We start from the raw sequence: 17582 nt of genomic DNA, 5'->3' as shown, positions 1-17582 counted from the left end.
GAGGAGACGAATCGGCGCCCGAAGGCGGCTGCTGCCCGTCTGACCGACTGCGGCTACTTTGCGCGGCGACCAGCCTGTTTTCCTCTCCTCCGGGCCACCTTTCTGAACTTCCAGGGATGGCCGGTTGATGTGCCCAGGAAGGTAACGCCGAATGGGGCTTTTCTAACGCGGGCTCGTCCTTGCTCCGAGCGGGAAGGAGCATCCCGGAAGGCTTGCCCTCTCGAGCAAAAGGCAAGCAGGCTGGTTGGCCCCGAAGAACCAGGAGAATTTTGAAAACCGGGGGAGGGAGGGAGCTCCAAAGTTAAAGAGGGAAGGGGAGAAGGGGGGGAGGAAAGAGGGAAGAGAGAGAACAGAAGGGAGGGGAAGGGTTAGAAGGGAAAGGGAAAGGTGAAGCACCATTTCTCACCTCTGGCACACTGCATGTTGGAGACTCTGGCTGCCTTCTTGGTCTTGGAGACCCTGGCCGCCCTCTTGGTATTATGTCTGCACTTCGAAGGAAATTTGGGGACGATTATCAAGTAGTGACCACCTCGTCCAGTGGGTCAGGCTTCCACCAGCAGCAAGGCTCGGCCCACAAGAAAAAGCGCCAGAGGTTTGTGGACAAGAATGGCAGGTGTAATGTGCAGCATGGCAACCTGGGCAGCGAGACAAGCCGCTATCTGTCGGACTTGTTCACCACCTTGGTGGACCTCAAGTGGCGCTGGAACCTTTTCATCTTTATCCTCACCTACACCGTGGCCTGGCTTTTCATGGCCTCCATGTGGTGGGTCATCGCCTACATACGGGGTGACTTGAACAGAGCCCACGATGAGAAATATACCCCGTGTGTTGCCAACGTCTACAACTTCCCCTCTGCCTTCCTCTTCTTCATAGAGACAGAGGCTACTATTGGGTATGGCTACAGATACATTACAGACAAATGCCCGGAGGGCATCATCCTCTTTCTTTTCCAGTCCATCTTGGGCTCCATTGTGGATGCTTTTCTTATAGGCTGTATGTTTATCAAGATGTCCCAACCTAAAAAACGGGCGGAGACACTGATGTTTAGCGAACATGCTGCCATATCCATGAGGGATGGCAAACTCACCCTCATGTTCAGGGTGGGCAACCTTCGCAACAGCCACATGGTCTCTGCACAAATCCGCTGCAAACTTCTCAAAGTAAGTTCAAGCTTTCTTGCCTTCAGTTCTAATCATATTGACTATTCATCTTTTCTTCATTTTTGTTTTCCAGTTTAAAAGTGCATGGTTCAATACCTTTCTTAACAGGATTTCAGTTAAATCACATACAGTACATGCTTTTCTAACTGCCACCTCATTTTAAAGGGTTTTTTTTTAAATTAAAAAATAGAAATGTTAGGAAGCACAAATGAATAAGGTAGGATAGTTGTCAGGAACATTACACAATTCTATGATTGAGGCTGGGTGCAAGGACAAGTTTGATTTTCTTCCCTATATTTTTCAGAGAACTCTTTAGCATATTTCTTGTGCTTGAGTTTTATATTTTCATAGTATTTGCATTGCTATTTCCTATAAGGTAATGTCTCCTGAGGTGCATCTTTCTATGATTCATTTTTCCTTAATCTGTTGCATCCTTCCCTTCTATTTTCTTTTTTAAAATCATGGTTTCCTGCATCTGTGACTCAGTTCCCTTCTTTTTCATTACAGTAGCATTTCCTCAAACTGCTAATGAATTGAAGTTAATTTTTTTATGTAGTCCCCAGCCTTTAAATTAAAGCTTTCTCCATATTTCTGGTTTCTGAATTATAGTCTGAAGTACAATAATTTTACCAGCACAAGTTGTCTTTTTAAATTCTTGATTAAACCACTTGTACTTATTTCTTTTTGCGAAAATCTGTTTTAACAGTACTATTCATCTCCTTTTGTAAATAAAAGGGAAAAGTCATTGCCTTCAAGGGTGTACAGATTGGTGCTGTTTAAATGAACATGACTTTTTAAGGTTCAGCTATTCCATTGGAAATATTGATCATGAAGTGTGTAGGCAGTATGACTGAAGTACTTAGTTCTTTTAAGTTCTGTACATTACATATATTTCTTAAGGTTCAGTATAGTGGACCTTATATTTCTTTCAAGAGCCAGTAAGTTTTAAGTTTAAACATTATTTTGATTGCTGAGATAAACTTGATTCTTAGTCTAAATGTGATCAAATGATATAGTCTCCTGAATGGCTATTATGTACAGTTTATTTAAAGTGCTGTACAGATCTATCACCTGTTGAAACTTGTGTTATAGGTCATAGGTATAATTGTTTAAAAGTAAAACGTTTTAGCAAGGCCAGTTGAGGTTTCAGCTTTGCTGAAACACAATGCTGCCTTATCTCCTGGTTGTGAGGACAACTCTGTGGGTTGACATGCTCCTCCTTCCTGCTGATACATAGGAGATAAATTCTTTTCTTACTTGGAAACACCAGATTGTGTTTTGCAATGATGCCAGCTTCAAACTGCTTTAGACTATACATGGTTAATGTTAACACTGGTGGATATGCTGCTGTGGAAAAAGAGTTTTAAACTAACAAAAAACCACAAATTTTCATTGCAGTTTTGTCACATAGATTATGTTTTCATATTGTAGTATGAAAAATACATTGAGGGGAACCTGGTGTTTCCTCTCTCTTGTTATTACTGTAGTTTTTCTGATTTTTGAAGACCATTGTACTGGAAGATTCTTTTAATAAGCTAAAATACTGTGTTATGCAGAGCAACTCCCTTAGAAATCATAAGAATTCTGGTTGAAACTTACTACATTGTTACTATTTTAAATTAGGGCAAATTCTTTAAGTTAATTCTTTATTTAACTTAATTAAAATTGTATTATATATTCAGCTAAGCTGTCTGGTCCTTTTTTCTTGAGTGAGATATTTAGGAGTTTCGTTTTCTGATAATTAACTCTGACTTCTAAATGTGCTTAGTGACTTATAATGAATAATGATATAACACTGAGCTGGAAGTCATTAATATACAATGTATGCTTTGTGATAAACAGTAGTTTGGTCAGGAACTCATGCAGTTAGCAAAGTTTACCTTCTATTTTGCTGAATAAAGATATATTATTATTTTGAGAAATTAAGGATATTTGTATTCCTCACTTAGCTATACTCCAATATATTTAATGAATGATAGCATAAATCACATCTTGTCACTTACAACATAATGAAGTTCATAAATTAACATACTCTGTTGTCCTTTGTTTTACAATATTTGCTTATAGAATTTTTAGATACGTTATTATAAATTTTATATAAGGAAATCCCACTAATGTGCATAGTAGCCATCACCACTAATTTTACCAGTACTTTTAATTTAAAATAACAAATGATATGCGAAGTATCCTTGTTAGCATTCATATAGTGATTACATTCTAATCTTTTCAAGGCACCAATATATGCACCGTGGAATGGACTTTCTTTATTAGGTTATAACAACTAATTATAAAAACAGATTGCAGATAAATCCCAGCCCTAAGTTTAAATTAATTATTTTCCCCCAGATCAAATTTGCATTGTACATTAATTACTCTACTGGTTTATACATTATGAAGTTGATCTTTTCTATAACTTTTGACATGTCTTTTACATGTGATTTATTAGATCGAGTAAATGAAGCAAATGTGATCAGTTATATAGGAGAACATTGTACCCTACAGAACTATAAAATGTATAAGCATTGTTTAAACAGTATCACATTTAAATTTATCTTTTAAAAAGCCTCTGTATGTTCTCTTATGCTGTTATGTAACCAAGAAAAGATACGGATTTAGTCTCAAAGCATTATGAATCAGTAATGACATAATATACTGCCTCTATTTTATATAATGCAGTGAGAATATAAAGTATGTTCCTTAACACGAAGCAGCACGTGCATAAAATGACTTGCTTGCTATTTGTGAATGCTGAACTATTCCTATAGTACAGCATACCAATTCAGAAAAATAATACTAATGACAATTGGGGTATCAAAGCTAATTTCATAATATGTGACTGACTTTTGGCAAGAGGAAAGTCTAGATCTGAAAAAAATATGGGAAATTTATTCAGGGGGTGGGTGAGGCTTACCAAAAAGAACAAGGAGTTTGTGAAGTGTGTACAGATAGTCCTCGACTTACAACAGTTCATTTAGTGACCATTCAAAGTTACAACAGCACTGAAAAAAGTGACTTATTACCATTTTTGTAGCATCCCCATGATCATGTGACCAAAATTCAGATCCTTGGCAACTGGTTCATACTTATGACCATTGCTGTGTCCCAAGGTCATGTGATCACCTTTTGCAACCTTTTTCACAAGCCAATTCAGTGGGGAAGCCTTATTCAATTAACAACCAGGTTGCTAATTTATCAAGTGATTCACTTAACAACTGTGATAAGAATGGTCGTAAGATGAGACAAAAACCTATTTCTCTCAGTATATTTGTAAATAAATAAATATATGGAGAGAGATAGGACTATGAGAATAGTTTTTCCCTTAATTTTAATGCATTTCTGTTTTCTAAAGTTTGAATCCAGTCTTTCATTCAAAGCTGTGTCTAATAGTACCAGCAACTTTTCATCTATAAAGAATACTGGGTAATCCTTATTCCAGGAGTAGATCATTTTGTCTTCTGGATGTTAGAATTAAGAGCTTTGAACTAATTTTAACATAATATCTTCCTATTTCATGTTTTTTTCCCCAAATTAATTTATCTCTTAGTTAACTATCAGTTCAGAGATTAATAGTAGATAGTATCACTAAACAGTGATATCAGAAGCAATAAAGCTAATCAAAATAAAATAAGTATCAGAATGAATAGCGAAATGCACGGTGATGACAAGTTATGATAACATGTATTGTATAGCAGATAAATTAATTCACCAGTCCTTTGACAAGCTATCTTTGATGATTTTACCTGCCTCAGTTGATTGTTGTGGTACTCAGCTGGTTTTTCTGAGTAAGACAAGTTAATCTAATATATAATGTATGAAGAAATCATGGAACAATGTTTCAGCCTGAAAAACTTCAGTGATAACTCATAGGTCTCATTAAATTATTTTTTACACATCCTGTTTTTTTAAATATAGTATTAAAATAGCTATTTTTCATAATTTTTTTTAGAAAAAGAGATAAAAAATGTAACAATTCTGTATATTTTGGAACAATCTTATATTCTGTTCCTCTTAATGAGAAAGGTACATTTTTTTCTCTTAACTTCAGGCCAAATATCATTCATCATAGGCCATTCTATGATATTAATTTCCTATGAAATGCAGATTGAAAACAAAATTCATTAACAGCAAAATTCTATAGATGTCTCTGAAATCAATGCTGTAACCCTAAACATTTCATGTTTAAAATACTTAATGTAAACATATGTAATAAAAAGGCATTAAAAAACCCATGTTTGTATCTTATTCTGGATGCTGGTTTGGGTTTTTTGTTATTGTTATTTTTTTGTCCCTTCAAATCAGTATTGACTGACTGCCTGGATTAGTCCTTACATTTTTCTTGCTCATGTTTTTCAGAAGTGGTTTGCCTCCTGGTTTTGTAGCCTGATGCCTCAGCCTCTATGCTAATCTGGCTGTATTTGCTATGAGGCTGTTTAATAAAAGCTGTTAAATAACTTTTCTGGCTTTCTTTCCTAATAACAGCATGCGTGCCAAAATTTAAAACTTTGATATTTTAAATATAGACCACAATATATGTAATGTTCTGATAATATTTGGAGATTTATACAATTCCCAATTTTATATAATTTATTACAGAAGTTTTTTTTTCATTTTCAAAATGGCATAGAATAACATTCAGATTACAGCCCATTTCTGTCCTAAACATAATTTGTAAAACTAAGATCCAAATAAATATATTTAATCTGTCAGTAATACTGACCAATATATAATTGTCTGGCAGTGATGAAATTCAAATTTTTTAACTACTGGTTCTGTAAGCGTGGCTTGGTGGGCGTGGCAGGGGAAGGATACTGCAAAATCTCCATTCCCTGCCCACTCCTGGGACCAGCCAGAAGTGGTATTTGCCGGTTCTCAGAACTACTCATAATTTCCGCTACCAGTTCTCCAGAACCTGTAAGAACCTGCTGAATTTATCCCTGGTGTCTGGACATTTTAAAAGTTTATTCCACAATAAATGAAATAAATTTGTTTCTCTGCACATAATTTCTTTTTTATTACATTAAGCGAGTCCAATTAAGAAATAGCTATATGTTAGCAGAGGTTCATACACAATTGTCATTTTGACAAATATTTTTAATTGATGCAGACTTTAATATTGTTAGATGTTAATAGGACAATCTTTAATAACCCCTACCATTAATTTCCGGTGTTCTCTACTGTAAGCATGGCTAAAGCTTCATCCTATACATATATACCTGGGCTTCTTACCCCTTTGAATAGATACATAGGTACCACCCATCCATTGCAAATGTAATTATGTTTATTAAAAGAACCAAATCAGATGCTTTTGAGGGGACATTTCATGTGGTGGAAGAGAATATAAGTGAAGATAGTATGGAAGTTTATTTGAGTAATATTGAGACTAGTCCAGTATTTGGATCCAATCTTGTGTGTATATCTGGTCAGCCTTAATACTTTTTTAAAAAAATTTAAAAGCACATAAGACTGTGTTGTTGTTGTTTTGTTCCTAATATCAGCCACTAAATCAGGAAAAAAGAAATAAAGCTTGTGAATCAGTTTGGAATCAAAGTGAATACAGTTACCCAAGCAGAATAAAATTCTTCTATTGCTGTATTTATGCCATCTTTTCTTCTTTGGAATGCTAATGAATAATCATTGTACTGTCACACAAAAGCCTTGTATCTTAGAGTTAGTTTCCTTAGGTATTGAGACTTTTAAAATGATCCTATCCCACAGGCTTGGTTTAGATAGGAAAAAACAGTTTGTAGGCTGTATTTCCAACAATATTAAGTTGTTTACTGATCAAATAATTCCTCTTGTTGTTTTGAACTGAGCTGTTAGGCCACACACAATCAATAAGTAGTAGAATTTAGCATTATTACCCAATGGATAAGATCTAGCTGTCAAGATTCCCAGACCAGGATATAGCTCTAAGTCTCATAAGTTTCTGCTTTTGTTATTACAAACTAGGATGAAACTGTAAGTGTGTACACTACATAGGCACTTCTATCTTCTGTCCATAACATTCTAGTCCTGTGATGGCGAAACTTTTTTGGTTCCCATGCCAAAAGCAGGGGGAGCACAGGGGGGTTGTTCACGGGTGTGCCACACCAATACTGCTATGCCCTCGACCATCCCCGCGCGCATGCACGCATGACGACGCTGTCCCCCACTTTTGGCATGTTTTTTTCGCTCTCCCCAGTCTCCAGAGGCTTTCTAGGAGCCTGGGGGGGGGGCAAAAACAGCCTCCCCCACCCCCCTGGATGCCCTCTGGAGGCCTCAGGAGCTTCCCTGAAGCCTCCAGAGGGCGAAAAACGGACCTATGGACAAACTGGAAGTTCGGGAATGGTGACTTCTGGTTTGTCCATAGGGCCGATTTTCTACATCCAGAGCCTTCAGGAGCCTTCAGGAGGCTTCCCTGAAGGCTCCGGAGGGCGAAAAACGATCCTAGTAGCAAACTGGAAGTCAGTTCCAGAACTTCCGGTTTGCCCATAGGGCTGGTTTTTCGTGCTCCGGAGGCTTCAAGAAAGCACCCAGCGGGCGAAAAACGGCTTCAAAAGAAGGCCGAAGTCAGCTGGCCAGTGCTGGCATACGTGATTGTCAGCTGACAGGGCAACACCTTGCATGCCCTTAAAAATGGCTCCGTATGCCAGCTGTGGCATGCTTGCCATAGGTTCGCCATCACGGATCTAGTCCTTTCTCTCTTCTGTCCATGGCATTCTAGGCATTTCTCTTTTCTGCCCATTGCATTTTAAACCCATTGCTTTTCCACGCTACTGAAGGAAACCTTTGCCCTTCTGTTCTTTTTATAAGAACAGAGTACCTTAACAAACAGCATTTTAAAATATGTTTCTTGTGGATCATGAGTACCATTGTTATTGTTACAAGAAACTTTCTTGTTGGGAATATGTGAAGTGTGAGTCTGTGTAGTAAAAAGGGGCAACATTTTTGTATTTAAGCTACTTTTAACAAGAAACAAAAATGCTAATGATATTTCAAGCATCAAGATTCTGGCTCTAGAAAGCAAATCACAGGATTAATCCAAAATACTACTTAAAGGCTATTTGTATTTACTGTTTAAAGGCTATGTAACTTCTTCAGTTAACTAAGAAATTAATGTATGGGATCAAAATCCTAGTCAATGCTCACAATAAATTTATATGCAATAATAATAATAGTTGTGCAACAGCGAGATGGAAGGCATACAAATTTAATAAATAAAAAATAATAATACATGTAGATACAACTGAGTATAATATATTACAGTATATTCATTTATTGACACGGCTGTTGAGGATTTAAAGATAACTTGACCCAAATGGCAGTTTAATTAAATAAAGAGTAGAATAATTATCTCCACGGATAATAAGTCCAATTGGGCTTTTGAATGCATGCACTAAAATAACCCCTCTCCTGAAATTAAGCCCTCCCCAAAAATATTGCATCACAGTAGCAGCCATGAGGTGACCACACTCACCACCTCCTGCACCTCAAAAATAATAAGACATCCCCCCAAATAAGGCCAAGTGCTAATTTTGGGGTCAAAAGAAAATAGGATTCTGTCTTATTTTCAGAGAAACACGGTAGTAGTAGGAAGCTAGTGGGATAGCTTTTCCCTTCCTTCCTTTATTCTATAAAATAACTTTGTGTCTAAACAGTTTGCTTGGAATTTGACTTAGATGATTTATGGTGAAAAGTACTGTATGGCTATCACCTATTATCATATTGTCTTTAATAACTATGCTAGTTTATTACTTCTCTTTCTTTCTTTTTTCTTTCTTCGTGTTTGCTATAGTCTCGGCAAACTCCTGAAGGTGAATTTCTGCCCCTCGATCAACTTGAACTGGATGTAGGTTTTAGCACAGGGGCGGATCAACTTTTTCTTGTGTCACCACTCACAATCTGCCATGTGATTGATTCAAAAAGCCCCTTCTATGATCTTTCTCAGCGAAGCATGCAAACGGAACAGTTTGAGATTGTTGTCATCCTAGAGGGCATTGTGGAAACAACTGGTGAGTACAGTGATTTCATAGCTAATGAAATCATATGTTTGTATTTTGTTTCTGCCACACACACTAAAAAGTAATGTTAATTAATAAAATATATGAAGTCATTTGTGGATACAGTAAATACAATCAGTAGCTATACTGAACATTTGGAAAATGTTTAGGAGAATCTGTGTCTGAATATTTAAGAAATAATGAGTGCTGCTGTTGAATATTGTTTGAGTTGTTATAGGTTGTATTTCTCCCAAATATCTTGAATTGCTGTTGTACCTTATAATCTTTTTGATATTAAACATACATTAAGAAATGACAGGGACATTTAAGTTGACTCACATTACAGGCAGGTGAGATTTGTCTGTCTGCCAAAATCCTACAGAGATTATGAAACCAGGTGGGTGCTATTTCTTGCCTGAGAGTTCTTTCTTGAATATAATAATAATTTACCAATAAAGCTGAGGAGGAAATCATACAGTGCTGTAATATATAACACTAAACTGAAGGAAAACCATGTCATTAAAAATACCTGGTTGGAAATGAATTCAGCTGATATTTGTAGTGTGACATCATTCTTCTGAAATGTTTGCCTTTCTCTTCTCTCCCTTTTCCCCCCAATCCAGAAAAAGGCACACAAAGAGGATTGGTGTATATTTTCTTTATTGTTGACTTTGATGAAGTTAATAGGAACAAAACCTCTATCTGTAACCATTAACTAGTGTCTTCCCTGTTTCAGTGATGCAAAAGTGTATTCTAGTCAATATTTTGGCTGTTCCCAATATTTATTAAAGTGATCATAGATGAGCACTTCTATAACTTGATAAATATTTTGCTCTGCCTTAAGAGTGTCTATTCATCTTCTAATTCTTGTTAATCCCACTCACCATTCCCAGATTCTGCCATACGCTTGCCCTATTTTTTCTTGGATTATTATGTTTATGTTGGCAGAATAAATGGAATATCTTCACTTTGACAGTACCTCTGTTTTCCCACCCCCACTCCCCATGTGTGAGAAACTCAGCATTGTGAGAACATTAGAACTGCTTAGCGTAGTTGATTTGTTTTACTTACTCATTTGGAATATGTACATGGCTGCTCATCTTAAGTGAATAAATCTTCAGGTAGTTAACAATAGTAGAAGAACTAGCATAAAATTAGAACAGAAAATACAATGAAAAGTAATCATAATAAAATAAAGAGCCAAGGGATCTCAAGCAATTCACTGTCCTCGAAACATGCTTATCAGGCTCCACTAGGTCCTAACACCTGAAGAAAAATCCAGATTTTCATGGGCTTCTGGAAAGTCAGCAGAATTGCACCTATTCAGAACTATTGAACACCAGCCACAGGACATGGGCCAGTTACCTTGAAGCACCACAACCTGCTCCTTCAGAACCTGGAAGTATCAGTCCTCTGCCACATCAAGGGCTACCATTCACAGTTCTCCACCACTATTGTTCTCCAGGCATGTTGGAGAGCAGGATCAGCTGCTACCCTTTCACTGTAGGCAGGTAGCCTTTTATTTAATCTTTATTCACTTACTAACTTTTAAACTTTCTTTTGTGAATTTAGATTCGAATACTTTTATCAATACGTAATGATTTGTGGGAGGAGTCAAATGAATGGAGAAAAAGCATAAGATAAATAATTCTATATAGTGAAAATAAAAGAAACAGAATTCAAGCTTAAAAGATTTATTAGTTTGAATATTAACAATTGTAGATAGAGAGTTAAAGTCCAGAGTCTTCAGGTAATTAATTAAAACAATTAATTGGATAGTTAATAGAAAAGGGTTTCTACTATAAGCATACAAAAGCTGATTTCAGGATAATACACAAGTTTCCCATATATCTGGATTTTATTAGATTTATTTCAGAAAAGGAGAATTATGATATAAACAAAAACTTGAATCCTATTGACAGTTTGTTTTATGCATTATATATTTTTTAGACGAAGGTTCTGAATGTTAAATTTAGGGTTGCTTAATGTAAGCATTCTGTCAAGTACTATGATGGATAAAGCAATGTATTAGTCTCCCTAACTTAAATAAAAAATGTATCCTGCTTGAAGTTTTTTCCCCTTCTTTTTGCTAGCAATAAATTTGTTGAAGTTATAATTTCAGATTGAAACTAGGAATGTTTGTGTGTGTGTGTGTGTGTATGTGTGTATATATACATATACATATACATACATACATACATACATACATACATACATACATACATACACACAACACAAATGTAACAAAAAGGCAACAGTAAAAATATTGGGTTTCTTTCTGGATGGTCTCTTGTGACGAGCCGATGGACAGAGAATGGAAGCAGTAGACTTCCTCCCATGTTTGGGCATACCAGGGGTTGTGACTTTAAATACATACGTGCGTGCATACACACACACACACACACACACACACACACACACACACACACACACATATATATATATATATAACAAAACAAATAATTCCCCCCTTGATTTCTTTCAAATTGTTAATTGAAATTGTAGGAATTATAAATATGTACAGTAGTTATCAACAATACACTCTCACATGCACAAATATGATAGAGGGATTCAGAGATTGTCACTGGGAATTAAATCTTCCCTTCTTTTGATCTAAACATTAGTGCAGTGTTTAATTTTACCCCATATTATTTGGATATATGTCTACTCAGACATTCACAGATTTCAAAATGATTAAGATTATCATGGATCTTCCTACATAATTGCAATTAACTTGGTCATTGATAGTTAAATATATATTTTGATATCTGATCAAATACCTAATTTTCCCCATCTTCTAATAATTCAACCATACATAGAGCCCGACTTTGCTTTTGTCTCACACTAGATCATATCTAAATCAAAAGAAGCAATCAATGATTTGTTTATGGATTTGGGAGCTACTGATTTGTTTAATGCGAATTTGGCTAGGAAAAGTGGTGGTGCTTCCTGGCTATTCCTACAGTTATTCTGTTGGGGAGCAGGCTAAGAAAAGTGTGTGAAGAGGTTGTGTGGCTGTGATCCATCCAATATTACCCTTATTTGGTTGAGTATTTTTTCATTAACTATAATTATCTAATGCATGTATTAAGAATAGGCTGGGTGCTCTATCAATGCATCAAGTACTTTTCAATAGAATTTGTTATGAAGCTGGTCAGATTTTTTAAAAATTTGTTATTAAAATCTATTATAACTGCCCAGCTACAAAGATTATGGAGTTGGCATTGGAGCATCCAGATTTTTGGTGCTACATGTCATCCTTAGGATTTACCTGTAAGGGATGGCTTAACACTATGGCAGGTTTTCTCAGGCATTCATAAATTAGGACATGCAATAACTTGTCCAGGAACAAATCTTTACTGTAGTTTAGGGCCTATAGGCATTACAGCCACTTGATAATAATTAAATAATGCAAGGTTGATCCAGAATGGATAATTTCTGATTCAAATTCAATGCCCTCTTCATATGTTTAAGAAACTTGCTGCTCTGTCTTAATCAATTATTAGTATCCATTGCTTGTTTATATTCTTGACATTCATGCTGTGAGAATTTCTTCTCACTATCAGATTCCTTAACCCTTTCCATCCTTAACTCTCTCCTGTACAATCAACATGCTACAAGGCACTGATGCTTTTTGGTTGATTTATTTGGCTAGGCCACTTTAAAGAAGTACTGTACACAATTCACAATGCAAGCATTGGATTACTGAGTGATAGCATATCATTTCCTAGGGAGGAGGTATTCCTATGTGCATACAGCTGCATAGACTGTGTGCAGCTTTTATAACTTCCTCTGAAAGGAGAAGATTGGGGGTGGAGTGGGGGATGAAAGCATTAAATGTATCATTAACCTGAAGCTTCCCTCAATGCCCACATTAAACCGAAGCTGCTCTCAGTATCTAGGCAGGCCCAAGTTAAAGCAGTGAACAAAAAGTAAGTGCTATCCTGTCCCAGTTCTTCCTGTATTTCATCAAAAATTTCTTTTTATTGTACTATCAAGCTCTCTCATTTGATCCCAGGTCTTGCATTAAGAATTGGAACTCAGTTGTTCAATTCTGTACCAGTCACTCACCTGATTGAAAACCATAAATTTCAAACTTACTTCTTTACAGAATTTTCAAGGTGGATGTCAGATGTCTAGCAAAATTTGTGCACTTAAGTCTTAAGTCTCTGGCTGAAATTTGTAAGTTGTCTCTGTTGTATCTTCAGTGTCAATCAGGGTTGAAGATGATTGCCATTGGTTGAAATTAAAGGAGGGTTCTGGTGGGAAAAGGTCATGTTCTAATTGGTTGCCGGTTTGACAGCCACCTGTATAAATAGCTGTCAAACCGGCAGGCTCTGTTCTGTTCTCCTAGTTGTGTTGATTAAAGTGGTTCAGGTTTCAGTGATCACTCGCCTCAGTCATTTGTCCCTTCACAGGGAATACATAAAAGTCTCTTCATCGAGAATCCCTTTTTGGCCAGGATGGTAGAGAAATCGTCAGGTTGTAGTGACACCTGCTTCTCTGTTTGAGGCACGGAAACAGTACATGTGTTCATCAATTTAGCATATCTTTCTGGCAACTAAGCAGGTAGATGACACATAGACATAGTAGCTATTCCTCCCTAATAATCATTGAATGTAACATTGTTAGGTTCCCCAAGACATTAGCAGGTTAGCTAGGAATTAATCTTTGATGTATTTTAGGAACACTGCTAATTACAAACAGTTTAAACTCACTAAGTTCATAACAATTACCCAGAGAAATAACACTTATCCACTTTTTTTTCTACACATCTAGAACCATTTCTTTCTGTGTTGCCTTTGTGCAATGGATTCTCTACTTTTTGTTCTCACAATCAGATTTCCCTAGCAGTTGCATGTCTACATCCTCCACATTCTTGCTCTTGTCACTAATAATCTCCAGAAAGATGGCCCCATCTCGGACAGGTTATTGGCTGTAGTAGGCTTCTAAATCATCCTGAAAAGTTTTATAGTTTGATCCACTGGTCAATATAAGTGGACACAATATTATAACTGTGCCATCAGTAAGGACTAGAACAGGGATCTTATTACAGCCATTGATTATGGGAATTGAAGTAGGAAGCCATTTAAATAGCTGAAGTACAAATAAAGAAAAAAACTTGGCTTTAATTCTTTGAGACATAACATAGACCTCATCAGAAGGCTTTGGTGAGACACACCAAGCATTTCTTTCTACATGTATTGCATCCACATATTTCCCCTAGTGGAGCTGTTGAAAAGGGAACTAATGCAAATCTCTCTTCTCCTAAATCCAAATTGTGAACTTTAGTAGCCAGCTCTGAAAGTTGTAATGAATATTTTGTGAGTTAAATATCTTGCATCCAAATTGACTGGCTGCATGTCCATGACAGCTACAAAGTGAATTACAATGATGTTTTAGGATTATTACATGATCCTCAGGAGAATGGAAAGTCTGCTTACATAGTGCTATTTACCACTCATCTTTCAGCCCCACCAGGTAGATCTGAACAAGAACCAATACCATAAGAAGGGCAAGACTGTTTTCATTAAGAGTGGCCACAATAACACAATCTTGCAGGTCTGATTGTCTATGCCTTCTCCCGTTCTGCTGGTTTTAAGCTTACTGTGTGTTCCTATCATTGCTTTTGTAACAGATCTGGCCTATCTTCATCAAGTTCATCTTATTCTCGACACTATCCTCTGATTTCTGCCCAGCACGGTTCTTAGTTCCAAGCCAAAGATTATTGGTTATTTCCTTAGTGCTGTCATAAATGTCTCTCTGATATTACCTGGTAACAGGTAATACTGCAAGGAGAATTAGCTGTGATGTGAGCCAATATTTACTGTGAAAGAAAAAAAGTAAAGCCAAGAATCACATCTGTCTAATGCATTGTCAGACAAAATACTAAAAAATCTGCTGGGAACAAGAGCTTTAATCTGTTCTGAGAAAGATCTGTTCGGTTTGTTGGGAATGCTTCAGGATTTGATTTAGGAATATATCTTATGATTTCAAGAAGCATTCCGTTTGCATTACAGAGCTCAGAAATCCATTCTTAATTACAGTGCATATTGAAGTTGTTTCAGTTCAATTGTCTAAATATGCATGACACGAGCAGTCATACATTAACCTGTGTTATGTGCAACATAGCCTTTCCTTGTTTCTTCTAAAGCAAACATGATTGTGGCAAAGTTATATATTTCACACTTTAAGTATTGTTGACTTCTAACTCAGAAATTATTGTTTTACTGCTTTTATTTCATTGTTTGTATATATTATTTTTATACTGGGTTGTGAGCCACTTAGAATTTGGTTTAAGATGGTTGGGCATATAACTAAGCACCATTTCTGAAGAATATAAAATAGGATAGAAACGTAATTCATAACATATTTACTTTTTTAATCAACTGCAGGCAATTTTAAATCATGAAATAGACATGTGCAAGGTGTTTCTGAATGACATAAAAATGTATATTTTGCATTATTCTGAGCATTGAAACAAAATTTAGCTGCTTCCCTGACATTTGGAGAGTTCCAACTATTTTGAGCATTGGATTGGATTTTGGTTTTGTATCTTGTGTTTAGTTGCTCCCCCCCCATCCCCATTCCCGCTTTTCAAACTGTTTCAAGCATAGCCAGCACAGCAGCAGAGACCAATTATGATTCTGCTGTTATTAGTTTAATTTGGATGGTGTAATATGGGAGTGGAATGTATAGAGGAAAGAAGAGGTTAAGACAAAAGAAGATTATTCACTACTGCATGCCTACTAGCTTGCCTAGTATGCTACTGCTGTTTTTTTTATTTATTATGAGAAAGTTAATAGCTTGTGTAGGTTGCTGAGTGCATTGCATGTGGGTTGTGTTTTGTTTAATTTTGTAGACAGATATGCAAATATGTGTGTGCTTTAGACATGGCACTTCTGGTTTACTGACTGGTATTTTAGGATGAATTTCAGAAAGTAAAAATGATGTCTGGGTTTTGGTTGCTTGCTGATCTTTGAGGTGTGTATGCAATCTCTGTAAGTTCTGGCTGCTGTTTTAAAGTTATCTGCAATTAAGAATAACCCCAAACTTTCCCCATTTTTTCAGCATTTCAGCAACAAACATTGCAGTATCTTTTGCTGTGCTTGTATCTTATACCTGAGGTGAAAAAGAACTATGCTGAATCAATTGCTTAATTTTGCTAAGTAAGAGGATCAGTGCCTTCAGAAAAATTGACCAAGGATTATTTTATTTAAAAAAATCAGAACTAAGAAAACCTCTTGTATAAATCTTTGTTTAAAATTCAGTCAGTGAATCCATTATTATGACAAGAGCTAGAAAGATTTAATGAGTGTTTGAAAGTTAAATATTACAATATAAGTGCAATATGGAATAAATAATCTATTGGTGATCAAGAAGTTCCAAATAGGACAATAGAAGGAACTCTGGAATAACTGCAGATCAGAGGTGGGTTCCTACCGGTTCGAACCAATTCAGCTGAGTAGGTAGTAAGTCGGCCAGCCACGCCCCCGAACTGGTTCTATCGGCGCCGTAGGCACTGCCATCTTGTTTTTTGCTTCTGCACATACGCAGAAGCATTTTTTACTCACTGCCCGTGCATGCATAGCACGCATCAAGCGTGTGTGCAAAGCGTGTCCCTGAGAGAACCGGCAGTAGAAGAAGCCGTAACTCACCCCTGTTGCAGATGCAATACCTTTCAGATATTTCAATCTACATTGAGGTTTATTCACTGAGAATGATTTAGAGGCTTATATATTCAATTAATTATGTTTGTTAATATCACATTGTTAATTAGCAAAGTGTGCTGACATTGGCCATTCAGTTAGCACTGACAAAGGTCTTTAGTAAGATGGTATTCCCGGGTAGGACCATTTTACCTTCCCTTTTCCAGATGATCAGTTAGACAAAAACATTTTAAACTTAACACAAAATTAATTAAAAAACATTTTAGACAGTAACATAATATTGGTCTATGACGGTAATAGAAAATTGCTAACTACACAGTATCAGCATTCCCCCAAAGTATAAGAAGAAAGGGAAATATGCAACTAAAGTTTAATAAAGAATCAAAGTCCATGCACATGAAGGAGAAAAGTAATATACATGACTAAACCTCACCTTTTTGCATAACATCACTAGATCTCATGTAGGAGATGTGCTAATTGAAAGGGATATTAAAGATAGCAGCTGTTCTTGTCTAAATTGAAGAGATGTCTCTTTGTTCTCTCTATTAAGGAGTGGAGGAAATTTAGATGACACATTCTAAATAGGTTCCTCCCCCCCGGCCCCCAAATAGGGAAGAGCAGGATTTCATTTCTATTGTTTTCTATTAGGATTTATTTGTCATCTTTTCAGACATGTTTTTTAAAATTAAAAATCAGGGGAATTAGCTCTCTTTGTATATTGTATATTGTCATGTATTCATGTAATTCTGGGAGTGCAATAATAAGGGTACAGT

General features: G+C 36.3%; 1 protein-coding gene across 2 annotated transcripts in view; it reads left to right on the top strand.

Annotated features, from left to right (window-relative positions):
* Positions 1-356: 356 nt before the first annotated feature.
* The window catches only part of KCNJ3 (potassium inwardly rectifying channel subfamily J member 3), a 123876-nt gene continuing 106650 nt past the window's right edge, over positions 357-17582 (top strand). For both annotated transcript variants that reach the window (XR_015696048.1, XM_014059589.2), the window contains exons 1-2: positions 357-1160; positions 8935-9151. Coding sequence is in view for 1 of the 2 variants with exons in the window: in XM_014059589.2 (XP_013915064.1) it covers positions 480-1160; positions 8935-9151 (898 nt within the window). In the remaining variant the exon portion in view is untranslated. The remainder of the gene's footprint in view (positions 1161-8934; positions 9152-17582) is intronic.

This window comes from Thamnophis sirtalis, unplaced genomic scaffold (genome assembly GCF_051295495.1).
Source record: "Thamnophis sirtalis isolate CommonGarterSnake01/CBP01778 unplaced genomic scaffold, rThaSir2_p1.2 scaffold_1, whole genome shotgun sequence".
In the NCBI taxonomy this organism is placed as follows: domain Eukaryota; kingdom Metazoa; phylum Chordata; class Lepidosauria; order Squamata; family Natricidae; genus Thamnophis; species Thamnophis sirtalis.
This window is presented reverse-complemented; position numbering and strand designations above follow the sequence as displayed.